This window comes from Felis catus, chromosome A2 (genome assembly GCF_018350175.1).
Source record: "Felis catus isolate Fca126 chromosome A2, F.catus_Fca126_mat1.0, whole genome shotgun sequence".
Lineage (NCBI taxonomy): Eukaryota > Metazoa > Chordata > Mammalia > Carnivora > Felidae > Felis > Felis catus.
In genome coordinates, this window is record NC_058369.1 from 60,875,097 (window position 1) to 60,888,776 (window position 13,680).

Consider the following 13,680-nt stretch of genomic DNA (forward strand, 5'->3'; position numbering starts at 1 on the left):
GGGTGTTGGTTGGGATGCATGGGCTAAATTGGTGATAGGCATTGAGGAGGGCACTTGTTGGGATGAGCAATGGGTGTCATATGTATGAGATGAATCACTGGGTTCTACTCCTGAAGCCAAGACTACACTGTATGTTAACTAACTTTAATTTAAAAAAAAAAGTACAGGTCATCTTTAAGTTTGTACTTACTTTAAGTTGTACTTATTTTTAACAGATCAAAAATAAAAACCAGCATTGATGCCAAAATCAAGTTTTAGGTGAAGTTCAAGGTTAAATGCAACTTCACATTCAGGGCTATACATTGTCTAGACATTTTATAGGAAAGGATGAGTGAGTCACAAGAAAGCTCAAGGTCAAGATCATAATCAAAGCTAAAATCAAGGCTAAAAGTAAAGAAATGTTAAGTTTGTCTGAGTTGGAATCAAAACAAGGCCAAGGAACATTCAAAGTTAGCATTAAAGAGAAGATCAAGACCAATGTCAAGAAAGAAAAATCTAAAGAAAAATAAAAATCAAGGTTAAGCTCAAGAATAGCACATAGTATTCAAGGAGCAGTTGTAGACTAGCCAAGACTGAGTGTGAAAGAAATGGCATTTAGATGGTGGGGAATGGGTGTGAAAAGAATGGTGGTTGTATCATACAGTGAGTGAGCATAGAGTGGTTGTTGAATGCACAAAGTTTAGTGTGCAAGGAGTGGAAGTTGGGTGGTAGGGAATACTTGTAGAGTGATTGCTAGGTTACACATGAGCACACAATGAGTGGAAGTAGAATAGCGCAGTGAGTTTGCAAGGATTTATTGTTGAATGGCACAGTGTGCAAAGAATGAAAACTGCAAAGTGCAGAATGAGTTAAAAAAGAGTGCCTATTGATTCGCAAGGAGCAAGTGTGCAGGAAGTGATTGTTGAATGGCAGAGGAGTGGTACTGGATGGAGAAGATGGAGTGCATTAAGAGAGATTGTTGAATAGCAAACGGTGAGTGTTCTAGGAAAGGGATTGGGCTGTACATAATGCATGTGCAAAGAATAGTTGTTGAATTGCACACTGTGATTATCCAAAGAGTGGTTTGCAAATCACAGTGAGTGTGGAAAGAGTGGTTATTGAAACACTAAATGTGCACAGAGAGGATATTGAATGGTATACAGTGTGAATAGCAATTATTAATTGGAAAATAATGGGTTTGCAAGGAATGGAGGTTGGTAGGACCTGCCAAGAATACATATACTTTTGGAATTTCACACGGAGTATGTAAGGGATGATTGTCCAATGGCATGCAATGGGTGTAGTGAATGGAATTTGGATGGTGCAGAATGAGTATAATGTGTATGAGGTTGTTCTTGAAAAGCATACAATGTGAGTGCAAGGAGTGGCATTGGAATAGCAATAACGAGTGTGGGAGGAGTGGATGTTAAATCACAAGTGGTGGTGAGTAATCCAGTGTAATTGTTAAATAAAGTACAGTCAGTGTGTGAGAGATGTTTGAATAGCTCAGAATGAGTGGGCAGGTATTGTAAGTTGGATGGAACAGAACGAACATACATAGAGTATTTATTGCAGATAGTGAGTGTGCCAAGAGTGAGTATTGGATACCATGATGTTGGTTTTAATGAGTGGAAGTTGGATTGTGCAAAAGGATAATATATTGAAAGGTTGGTCATTTGCACATATAATTTTGTGAGTCACAGACACTGAATGTGCAGGCAGGTAGAGCTAAATGGCACTGAATGAGTAGTCTGGAGTGAAGGTTGGATTGGAGGTGGAAATAATGTCTGTTGGAAAACCCACAGTGAGTGTGTGAAGAGCGACTCTTGAACTGCAGGCAATTGTGCACAAAGAAGGTATTAAATAGCACACAGTGTGCAAGCGATGATTGTCAAATGAAAAACAGGAGGTTAAAGAGTGACATTTGAATAGAGCAAAAGAAATGTGCAGAGAGATTGAATTATACACAATTTGCTATGAATTGGGGAGTCAGCGTGTGTATGAGTATGCAAAGACAGTAAACAGAATGTGTTTAGAATGAGTAGAATATGGATGGTGCAAAACTAGTATTCAAAGATTAGTTTTTTAATACTTATTTTTTTAAGTTTTTATTTAAATTCCAGTTAGTTTAACATGCTATTTCAAAGGGACACATACACCCTGATGTTTATAGGAACGTTATCTACAATAGTCAAATTATGGCCACACCCCAAGTGTCCATTGACTGATGATATATATATATCATCCATTGACCCATCCTTCCCACTTTACTCTCAAATACTCACTCTGGAGGTGTATTCCCTCCCTGGTCCCAGCCTATTCCCTCATGGCTCTGGAGGGCAATAGGAGGCTGCTGAGCCCTCTCCCTTGCTGGGATTCTGCTGGCCCCAGTTCTCTCCTAAGACCGCACCCCACCTCCTTCCTCAGCCAGGTGCTGCTGATACCTGGTGTACCCCTTCACTGCCATCCCACAGAGAGGGCCCTTAACCCTGGACAGGGGAAGATGAGTGGTTTCTGTCCCATGACAGTGTGTGTTCTGTCCCCAATCCCATTCAACTGGCTGTACCTACCAGGGTGTATTTATATTCCCATTGGCCTTCCTGGGTAAGGGCCATCTTTCTTCCGTCTCTGCTAAGGCCCAGAAAGGGTGGGAGATGAAAAAAGAGACAAAGAAGAACAAGGGAAATGGAGTTGAGTAAGGGAGAGCTGGGTTCCAAACAGATGGTAAAATAGAGGATGGGGGATGGGTTGGGTGCAGATGACTTGGAAACGCCCAGTAAGCATGACAGAGAATGACCTGGGAAAGAAGCAGAGGGAGAAATGAAAATAGACAAATCAGCAGAGAGAGGGAGGGAGGCAGAATAGAGAAGGGGGCCCTGACCATCAGTAACAATGTGGGCAATAGAAGGGTAGATCCAATCATACCTCGAGATCATAAAAGCCATATATGAATGACCCAATGCTAATATCATCCTCAATGGAGAAAAACTGAGAGCTTACCCCTAAGGTCAGGAGCAAGACAGGGATGTCCACTCTCGCCACTGTTATTCAACATGGTATTGGAAGTCTTCGACTCTGCAATCAGACAACACAAAGAAATAAAAGGCATCCAAATTGGCCAGGAGGAGGTCAAACTTTCACTCTTTGCAGGCGACATGATACTCTATATGGGAAACCCAAAATGTTCCACCAAAAAACTGCTAGAACTGTCCCATGAATTCAGCAAAGTTGCAGGATATAAAATCAACGTACAGAAATCAGTTGCATTCCTATACACCAACAATGAAGCAACAGAAAGAGAAATCAAGGAATCGATCCCATTTACAGTTGGACCAAAAAGCATAAAATACCTAGGAATAAATCTAACCAAAGAGGTGAAAAATCTATACACTGAAAACTATAGAAAGCTTATGAAAGAAATTGAAGAAGACACCAAAAAATGGAAAAAGATTCCATGCTCCTGGATAGAAAGAACAAATATTGTTAAAATGTTGATATCTACCAAAGCAATCTACATATTCAATGCAATCCCAATCAAAGTAACTAACACCAGCATTCTTAACAGAGCTAGAACAAATAATCCTAAAATTTGTATGGAACCAGAAAAGACCGTGAATAGTCAAAGCAATCTTGAAAACAAAAACCAAAGCAGGAGGCATCACAATCCCAGACTTCAAGCTATACTACAAAGCTGTAATCATCAAGACAGTATGGTACTGGCACAGGAACAGACACTCAGATCAATGGAACAGAATAGAGAACCCAGAAATGGACCCACAAACGTATGGCCAACTAATCTTTGACAAAGCAGGAAAGAATATCCAATGGAATAAAGATAGTCTTTTCAGCAAGTGGTGCTGGGAAAACTGGACAGCGACATGCAGAAGAATGAACCTGGACCACTTTCTTACACCATACACAAAAGTAAACTCAAAATGGATGAAAGACCTCAATGTAAGACAGGAAGCCACCAAAATCCTCGAGGAGAAAGCAGGCAAAAACCTCTTTGATCTTACCCACAGCAACTTCTTACTCAACACGTCTCCAGAGGCAAGGGAAACAAAAGCAAAAATGAACTACTGGGACCTCATCAAAATAAAAAGCTTGTGCACAGCGAAGGAAATAATCAGCAAAACTAAAAGGCAACCGACAGAATGGGAGAAGATATTTGCAAATGACATATCAGATAAAGGGTTAGTATCCAAAATCTACAAAGTACTTATCAAACTCAACACCCAAAAAACAATCCAATGAAGAAATGGGCAAAAGACATGAATAGACACTTCTCCAAGGAAGACATCCAGATGGCCAACTAACACATGAAAAAAGGCTCAACACCACTCATCATCAGGGAAATACAAATCAAAACCACAATGAGATACCACCTGACACCTGTCAGAATGGCTAACATTAACAATTCAGGCCACAACAGATGCTGGCGAGGATGCAGAGAAAGAGGATCTCTTTTGCATTGCTGGTGGCAATGCAAGCTGGTGCAGCCACTCTGGAAAACAGTATGGAGGTTCCTCAAAAAAACAAAAATAGAACTACCCTACAACCCAGCAATTGCACTACTAGGCATTTATCCATGGGATACAGGTGTGCTGTTTCGAAGGGACACATGCACCCCCTTGTTTATAGCAGCACTATGAACAATATCCAAATTATGAGAAGAGCCCAAATGTCCATCAATGGATGAATGGATAAAGAAAATGTGGCATATATATACATTGGAGTATTACTTCAATCCAAAAGAATGAAATCTTGCCATTTGCAACTATGTGGATGGAACTGGAGGGTATTATTCTAAGTGAAATTAGTCAGAGAAAGACAAAAATCATATGACTTCACTCATATGAAGTTTTAAGAGTCAAAACAGATGGACATAAGGGAAGGGAAACAAAAATAATATAAAAACAGAGAGGGGGACAAAACAGAAGACACTCATAAATATGGAGAACAAACTGAGAGTTCCTGGAGGGGTTGTGGGAGGGGGGATGGGCTAAATGGGTAAGGGGCATTAAGGAATCTACTCCTGAAATCATTGTTTCACTATATGCAACTAATTTGGATATAAATTTTAAAAAATAAAAAATAATTTAAAAAAATAAAACAAAACAAAAAGAAGTGTCTCCATTCCTCTTTTCCTGGTGATAATAATGACCTGGCATGGACAAGGTAACCAGGAGTTTGGACCATATAGCTTAGTCTAGCTGAAGTACTAGAACAATTAAATTCCAAGAAAGAGATGATGAGTACTTAATAGGGCTTTAAGATTAGTTGCAATAACAACTATTATAGTTTGTTCCAATAAACCTGGTAATTAAATTTGCCTCTTAGAGATTCCAGCATCTTGAAGGCCTAATGAGAGATTTGTTCATGGAAGCACGGACTATGGCAGGTGTGCCTATAACATCAGCTTACCAGTGAGTTCAGCTGCAGTTGCAGCTGATCCTGTAATCCTGGGTTCTTCCAAACTAAAATGAGCACCATGAAGTTTTCCAATTTTTTCCTCAGGGCCTTCTCCAAAACCACAGGATACCATTCATCCATTACCCAAGAGAAGCCCAGAATTGATGGGGAAAGATAACAGTGCTGGGGGTAACCCTCAATCAATGAGCAAAAGTGCCTGGTGGATGAATGCCCCAGCCTCTTGTGTTTGGGAAAGACAATGTTGGAGATGATTTTATGCACATCTTTATGATCCTAGAAAAATTTGACCCTAACTATTCAAAGCAAATATTTCAATAGTGCACCATTAGTTTTGCTTTTCTCTGTATCACTCTGCCAACTTCCTACTCTATCTCTGTAATTATCTTGCAAATAAACCACCTGCAACTAAAAAAATAAATAAAAATAAATAAATAAATAAATAAATAAATAATTAATTAATTAATTTTTTAAAAAGGGTAGATCCAAATTCATTATATGCTGTGATGGTTAATTTTATATGTCAGCTTACTTGGGTTAAGGGGTACCCAGATAGCCGATAACACTTTAATTCTGAGTTTATCTGTGAGAATGTTTCCAGAAGAGATTAGCAGTTGGAGCAGTAGATTGAGAAAGAAGATCGCCATTCCTCATGAGACTGGGCATCATCCAATCCATTGAGGACCTTAATAGAACAAAACAGCAGAGGAAGGGCAAATTTGTCCTGTGCTTGAGCTGGGGTATCCATCAACTCCTACTCTTGGACATTTATGCTGCTGTTTTTCAGGCCTTTGTACTCAGACTGGGACTTAACACCACTGGCTCCCCTGGTTGTCAGGTGTGAAAGTTGGGACTAGAACCATACCACTGGCTTTCGTGGGCCTCCAGCTTGCAGATGGCAGATTGTGGGACTTCCTTCTCAGCTTCCATTATTGTGTTAACCAATCCCACCTAATAAATCTTTTTCTGTATATCTATATATATCCTATTGGTCCTGTTTCTCTAGAGAACACTGACTGGTACAGATGCTTTTAACATTTCCAATTCCCCCTTTATATTTATTTTGTTGGATTCAGAGTGAGGTCTCAATGCTTCTCCAGTCTTTTTCACATATCAAATATACAGGCATACCTTGGAGATATTGCAGGTTTTGTTCCCTACCATTGCAATAGACCTAATATTGCAGTAAGGCAAAGTCAAAATGTGTTTTTGTTCTCCTAGCGAATATTAAAGTTATGTCTAAAACAATGCACATGCCTTAATTAAAAAATATTTTATTGGGGCGCCTGGGTGGCGCAGTCCGTTAAGCGTCCGACTTCAGCCAGGTCACGATCTCGAGGTCTGTGAGTTCGAGCCCCGCGTCAGGCTCTGGGCTGATGGCTCAGAGCCTGGAGCCTGTTTCCGATTCTGTGTCTCCCTCTCTCTCTGCCCCTCCCCCGTTCATGCTCTGTCTCTCTCTGTCCCAAAAAAAATAAATAAACATTGAAAAAAAATTAAAAAATATTTTATTGCTAACAAATGCTAACCATCATCTGAGCTTTCAGTGATCACAGATCACTATAACAAATATGATAAATGATGAAGTTTGAAATACTGTGAGAATTACCAAAATGTGAAGCAGGGACATGAAGTCAGCAAATGCTGTTGGGGAAAAATGGTGCTGATAGACTTGTTTGACAGGGTTGCCAGAAACCTTCAATTTGTTAAAAAAAAAAAAAATTAAAATTAAAAAAAAAACCCACAGTATCTGCAAAGTGCAATAAAGTGAAGTGAAATAAAGTATACTTGTGTTCTTTGGTGCTTAGTGAATTTTCACTACTTCAGTATGTACTTGGTAAGGATTTTGATGTATTTTATATTAACAAACAAAACCTAGGTTAACCAGTTAGTCTAATACTCAATAGATTTTCTTCCTTGCATGATGTCTTAAATTGATGGGCTATGAAATAAAGTCCTCAACTACTTTAAGTATATGTTCTGTTCAAGTTCCCTTTGTCCTTTCTCAGCAGATGTTGAAGGTTGAGCTGGATTAACATGGAATTTTAATCTAACAGAGATCATCTGTTCATGGTGAATAAATGGCTCAGAGTTATTTCCATTGCTAATCCTTTTTCACACTTTCCAGTGCCAGTAATTTGTTCTTTTCAATTTCATAGTTTTCGTAGGATAATATGGTTTTGTGGGAAAGAGGAATTGAGATTAATGTAAATGAAAGCAGGAAAACGAAGTCTATCTTGCTCAGGAGTATGAAATGTGGTCTGGAATCTTTAGCCTGTGCTGGTTACTCTCTGCTAGCTTTTCCTACTCACTTTCTTGCCTGCCCACCTGAGTACACATACAGAAAGTCACAAGAGAGCTGGTAAGAGAGAGACAAAATTCCCCTCCCCCAGTTTTTCTTATTGCACTAAAATACAGCAAAATTTACCATTTTAATTTTTAAGTATACAGTTCAGTGGTGTTAAATCCATTCATAACGTTGGGCAACCATCACCACCATCCATCTCCAGAACTCTTTTCACCTTGTAAAACTGAGACACCATATCCATTGAACAAAGACTACCTATTCCTCCCAGTCCTCAGCCCCTGGCAAACAGTGTTCTACTTTCTGTCTTTATGATTTTGACTCTTCTAAGTATTTCCTAGAAGTGGAATAATACATTATTTGTCTTTTTTTGACTGGTTTATTTCACTTAGCATACTTTTCTCAAGGTTCTTCTATGTTGTAGCCTAACTTCCTTCTTTTTCAAGATAGCAAAATATTCTTTTGTATGTATAGACCACATTTTGGCTATCCATTCATCCATTGATGTACATTTGGGTTGCTTCCACATTTAGCTATTGTTTACTATGCTACTATGAACGTGGATATATTTTATTTAAAATCAATTTTGTCTGATAGTATAACCACCCCTGATCTTTTTGGGTGCTATTTGTATAGAATATCTTTTCCATACTTTCCCTTTAACTCTATTTATGTCTTCTGATCTAAAATCAGTCTCTTGTAGACAGCAAATACTTCAATCATATTTTTTAATCCATTCTGCCAATCTCTGCTTTTTGACTGGAGAGTTTAATCCACTTTTGTTTGAAGTAATTACTGGTAAGGAGGGATTTGTTTCTATCACTTTGCTGTTTGCTTTCTGTGTGCTTTATAGCGGGTTTTTGTTTTTGTTTTTGTTTTTGTTTTTGTTTTGGTGCCTTATTTCCTGCATTACTGTCTTCTCTTGTGTTTAGTTGATTTTTTCTAGTGAAATGTTTACATTATTTTCTCATCTCCTTTTGTGTATATTCTACAGCTGCTTTCTTCATGGTTATCATGGGAAGTACATTTAACATAGTAAGTTATAATACCCTAATGTGTATTTATACTAGTTTAACTTCAATAGCATGGAAACACTCTGCTCCTTTACAGCTCTGACCCCACCTCCTTTCAGTTAGTGATGTCAGAAAATTATATACTTTTGTATTGAGTCTAAAACATAGAGTAATACTTCTTTTAAAAAACTACATTAGTCTCTTAATGTAGAAAGGAAAAAGTAGAGATGGAAACTAAAGTTATAATAACACTAGCTTTTATACTCATTCATATATTTCTTTTTACCAGAGATCTTTATTTCTTCATAAGACTTTAAGTTACTTTCCATTGCCTTTTAATTTCAGCCTGAACTACTCCCTTCATTGCAGGGCTGGTCTAGAAGTAGCAATGTTCTAAGCTTTGGCATATCTGAGAATGTCTTAATTTATCCCTCGTTTTTTCTTGGGGAGGGGGGAGAATCCCTCCCTCCATCCTCCCTCCCTCCCTTCCATCCTTCCTTCCTTTTCTCCCTCCCTCTCTTTCTCCTTCCCTCCCTCCTTTTCTTCCTTCCTCGCTCCCTCCTTCTTTTCTCCTTCCTTCCTTCCTTCCTTCCTTCCTTCCTTCCTTCCTTCCTTCCTCCCTCCTTCCCTCCCTCCCTCCCTCCCTCCCTCCCTCCCTCCCATACTTTCTTCCATTCCATTCTTCCTTCCAAATCCTTTCTGCTGGTCCCTTCCCTTCCGTTCCCTTCCTTTCTTCCCTTCTTCCCCTTCCTTACCTTCCTCCTTTCCTTTCCTTTCCTTTCTTTTCCTTTCCTTTCCTTTCCTTTCTCCCCTTCCCTTTCCTTCCTTGACCCCCTCCCTCCCTCCCTTCCTCCTTTTGTCCCTTCCTCCCCTTCCTCCTTCCTTCCCTTTCTCTTTCTCTTTCTTTCTGAACTTTTATAAACATATGATGTTATGTTAGTTTAAGATGTATAATATAATGAATCAACAATCTCTCTCTCATTTTTGAAAGACAGTTTTGCCAGAGTAGGATTGTTGGTTGGCATTTTTCCCCAACATTTTGAATAGATCAACCCACTGTCATTTGGCCTCTGAGGCTGCTGAAGAAGACTGTGCTGATGATCTTATTGGGGTAAATGTCACAAATGCTGTCTTCCTTCAGTAAGGTCATTAACAAGAGTCAGCAGACCTCCTCCAGCTTCCTAAGACTTTTCTGTGAAGTCCATAGCATGAAGGGCTGGGATCACACCAATATCATAGAAATGCTCCAGGTGACTGACAGTACAGAAACACTCTTCCTCATCTCAGAGTACATTAGTGGGGGTGACATATTTGGTTATTTACTGGGCCATGGCTGCATGACAGAGAAAGAGTCTCAAGGCAAATTATAGCAGCTAGTATGCACTGTGCAGTACTGCCAGTGTCATCAGCCTTCAGGGACCTGAAGCTGGAGAGCCTACTTTTTGGTGTTAACCTGATCATAAAAATTGTAGACTTTGGCCTCAGCAATGAGTTCACCATCATCCATAAGCTGAACGTCTACTGTGGCAGCCCCCACCCCCCAACTTATGCTGCCTCAGAACTCTTCTGGCCCTGTGATGGATGTGTGGATCCTGGGAACCAGTCTGTCACCATGGTCACTGGTGCCCCTGCCTTTTGTGGGAGAGGACTTCTGGCAGCTATGGAAGCAGATTCTGAGGAGACAATACCATATCCAAAATTCTTCCCTCTTGAATGTGAAAACCTCCTGAGAAAACTGATGGTCCTCAACCCCAGTGACAGAAGAATGTTAGAAGATATTATGAGAGATCCATAATGTGGTGCAGGAGAAGGAACTCAGGCCTTACAATGAGCCACTCCATGACACCAAGGACCCCCAGGTGACTCAAGTGATAATGAACATGGGCTATGTGTGGGACCAGATCTAGGACCCACCAACAGCCTGGAAGTTTAACAGTGGTATGGCCACCTCCTGGATTTTGAGTTCTGAGAAACCCAAGATGGAGGGCCATGCCATCACAGCAACGCCCTCCCCTTCTGCTGACTCCAACAGCTGCAATCCTTCCCAAACCCAGGAGGCTCAGCAGGTGTCAGAGGCAGTAGAAAATGCTGCCGGCATGAGCCAGCTATACCTGCCTGGTTGTTCAGTAAAGAAACACAGAGGCCTGAAGGGGACCAGGAGACAGAGCAGAAGCACATAGTGCCTGCCATTCCCCACCCAGCCTGAAGTGAAAGACCCCCATCTCCAGCACAGCATCTCAGTGTGGCCCTGGAGCATCCTCTGCCTCCAGTTCAGCCCCCAATGTGGCCCTGGTACCTCCTCCACCCAAGGCACTAGCAGCAGTAATAAAACCTTGGACTGTGTTCTCAAAACGAAACTCCTCCACACCAGGCAGCTTGATGGTATGACCCCAGCCTCCTCCTTTGGCCAGAGCCAGGGCTGGCATGGAGTGGCCATCATGTTCCTCATATCTTATTCTAAGACACTTGTGTTTTAGGCTGCCAAGCAAGAACCAGAATGGCAAACAAAATAAAGTTAAGTCAGTTTAATCTCTCATGGGGGATGGCCAAGGCAGGAATCAAATACTGGGGAGGTCGAGCCATACTCTACACATTTTAAATGGAAAGAAAAAAAGATGCTGAGCTCCAGGGAGTCTGGCGACATGGTACAGGAGATTGGTCAGAGGCTGGAAGGGGTACAAGAAGTACACGCTGGGTGTGCAAGGGCGCTTAGACAAGAGAACTTGGTTCCATGGACAGAGAGGCTTGCAAACTGCTCTGCATGGGATTCAAATCAAGAGGGTATCCCACGTCTATGGCCTACAAGAGGAGAGGTCGCTCTAGTTGCAGGTTCATCCCTCTGTCCCCATCGTGACTGGGTTTTTTCTTGGAACACTTCTCCCCTCCCCTGCTCTTCTCTGTCTTTTCTTCCATGTTTAGGAAAAGGGGGGGAGTTCTACCAAATCCTGTAATAAAAGCTCCAGAAAGATGTATCACAGATACTGTTTTGCATCCTCCCCACACAGAATTAGGGCTGAGGCATGCCCCAGTGGGAGGAGTGTATAGTGATGTAGTACTTGGGAAGTCACCAGAACAACTAAATGGAAAAATGATTTAAGGGAATTATCACGAGAGGATTGCAGGGCAGAAATGCAGAGATTGTGTATTACCTTCCTACACTAACATTGCCCAACATTTTCAGAAGGACCAAGGGGAGCATTTGGGTCCTGTGCCTGTGGTAATTGTGACCAAGAGTTCACAACAGGGTAACAAAGTCCCATGAACCAGCCTGTGTGGGAGTCAGAAATGGTGTGGGGGTGGGCCCCAAAGTGGCTTAGGGGTCACTGAAGCTTGCAACTGAGTTTCCTGACTGTAATGCAGTAGTTGGATCTCTCCACTGTGATGGTTTTTCCTTTTTATAACAGTAGCATGGAGCAGTCCTTCTAAGAGGCCTGAGGTATTGGCTGTTTATCCAATTCAAAGTTCAAAGGGGCACTCCATGAGGATCCAGACATTCTGGGGGATTTATGGTAAGAGACAGCAGCTTGGAGGGATGTAGGGGATGCCAGAAAGGTGGCTGTAAAAGCCTGGTTTCCAGAAAACAGGTATTTACATTTTTTTGGCAGTGAATTTGTGGTTTCAGATAGCTATCAGGGAGCTACCCTGTGGGCTTCTAAGAAACACGAGGAATCTCCAAGAGGTCCCCTGACTGCTTTGATGATGCCCAGCTGCACTGTGTGCAGTCTTTCAACATGCTGTGACCCTGCCCAGGGATGGTCCTTGCATCTGACCAGAGAAGATGCTCCATCCCCCCTTACAGCAGGGCCAAGGGAAGCAAGAAAAAGTACTAGGGACAGGGTGGGGGTCTTGTGGCTCCCCCCACTGAGTTTGGGTTTTCCTTATGATGGACAATTCAATGTGTGGTCAACCAGTTTTGCTCTCCTTAGAATCCATCCATGGCTCTTCTCCCCTTCAGGGCAAGTCCCAGTCATTTAGTGGGCTTTTAGGACTCTCCTACCTGTCCCCATGAAGACCTTTTCACCATCACCCTGCACTTGCACACACTGAATCATTCACTTTCCCACAGATACTTTGCCTATGTGGCTTCCTCTCTGAGAAGCCCATATGCTGGACATTCAGCCAAATGACATTGGGCTCCCCCCCCCCCAAGATGAACCACACATAGATCCCACCTGAAGAATTCATGGGCCAGTTGGGAAGACAAGGCAGGGACATAACTACAGTACAGTCACCTGTTCATAGGTGCAATGGGAAGGATATTCAAAGCACAGCATATGTTCATCTACTGCTTGAGGTATCAGGGTGGCTTCCTGAAGGAGGTGGTGTCTAGTAGGCCCCAGGTGTATGGGTTTGACACAAGAAATGGAGAAGGGGCATTCTAGACAGAAGGAAGCTGGAGTGTTAGGTTAATCAGATCAGAGATAGAGAGTGAGAGTAGGGAGGTAAGGATTGGACTAGCACCCTTTGTGTACAGGACCAACCCACTGGTGCATTTTGCTATGTGTCTCTAAAAATGAACATCCCACAGCTCAGGGCCTGGAAAGCAATCAGCTCTGATGGTGAAGTGCTCTGCTAATAAAACTTTCTCCTTCTGTGAGTGTGGGCCTGGCTGCTGAGCCAGTGGTTTCCACTGATCTCTCTCATTAGTCAAAGCTTAGTTTCACAGGAAAGGGTTTGGGTTTTGTTCTGAAGAGCAGGGGATCCACTCCTGCCGGGGGTCCGGCAGGGATTGATATAGTCGACTTCCATTGGGCAAGACACATCTGGCTGCTGTGGGCTCTGGGTGGGAGAGTGGGAGCCAGGGCCCCTCCCTAGGAGAAGTAGGTCACTGTGGTCATCTGAAAAAGGAGACCTAGTGTACTGGGAATTTGGGGTTAGGGAGGGCAAGGCACAGAGGAATGGAGAAGTGGAGGGGATGGGAGAGAAGGGGACTAGAGGAGGAAGGAGAGGGTGGCC

At 42.0% G+C, this 13,680-nt stretch overlaps 1 protein-coding gene across 3 annotated transcripts in view; it reads left to right on the forward strand.

The window, feature by feature from the left end:
* Positions 1–13,680, forward strand: part of LOC101081454 (solute carrier family 41 member 3) — an 837,990-nt gene that overhangs the window by 811,435 nt on the left and 12,875 nt on the right. The window contains exon 11 of one of the 3 annotated variants that reach the window (XM_045052064.1): positions 6,197–6,388. The exons of the other annotated variants lie outside the window; for them this stretch is intronic. Coding sequence (XP_044907999.1) covers positions 6,197–6,253 — 57 coding nt within the window. The 3' untranslated portion in view covers positions 6,254–6,388. Of the gene's footprint in view, positions 1–6,196; positions 6,389–13,680 lie in introns of those variants that run through there. 3 annotated transcript variants of the gene reach the window in all.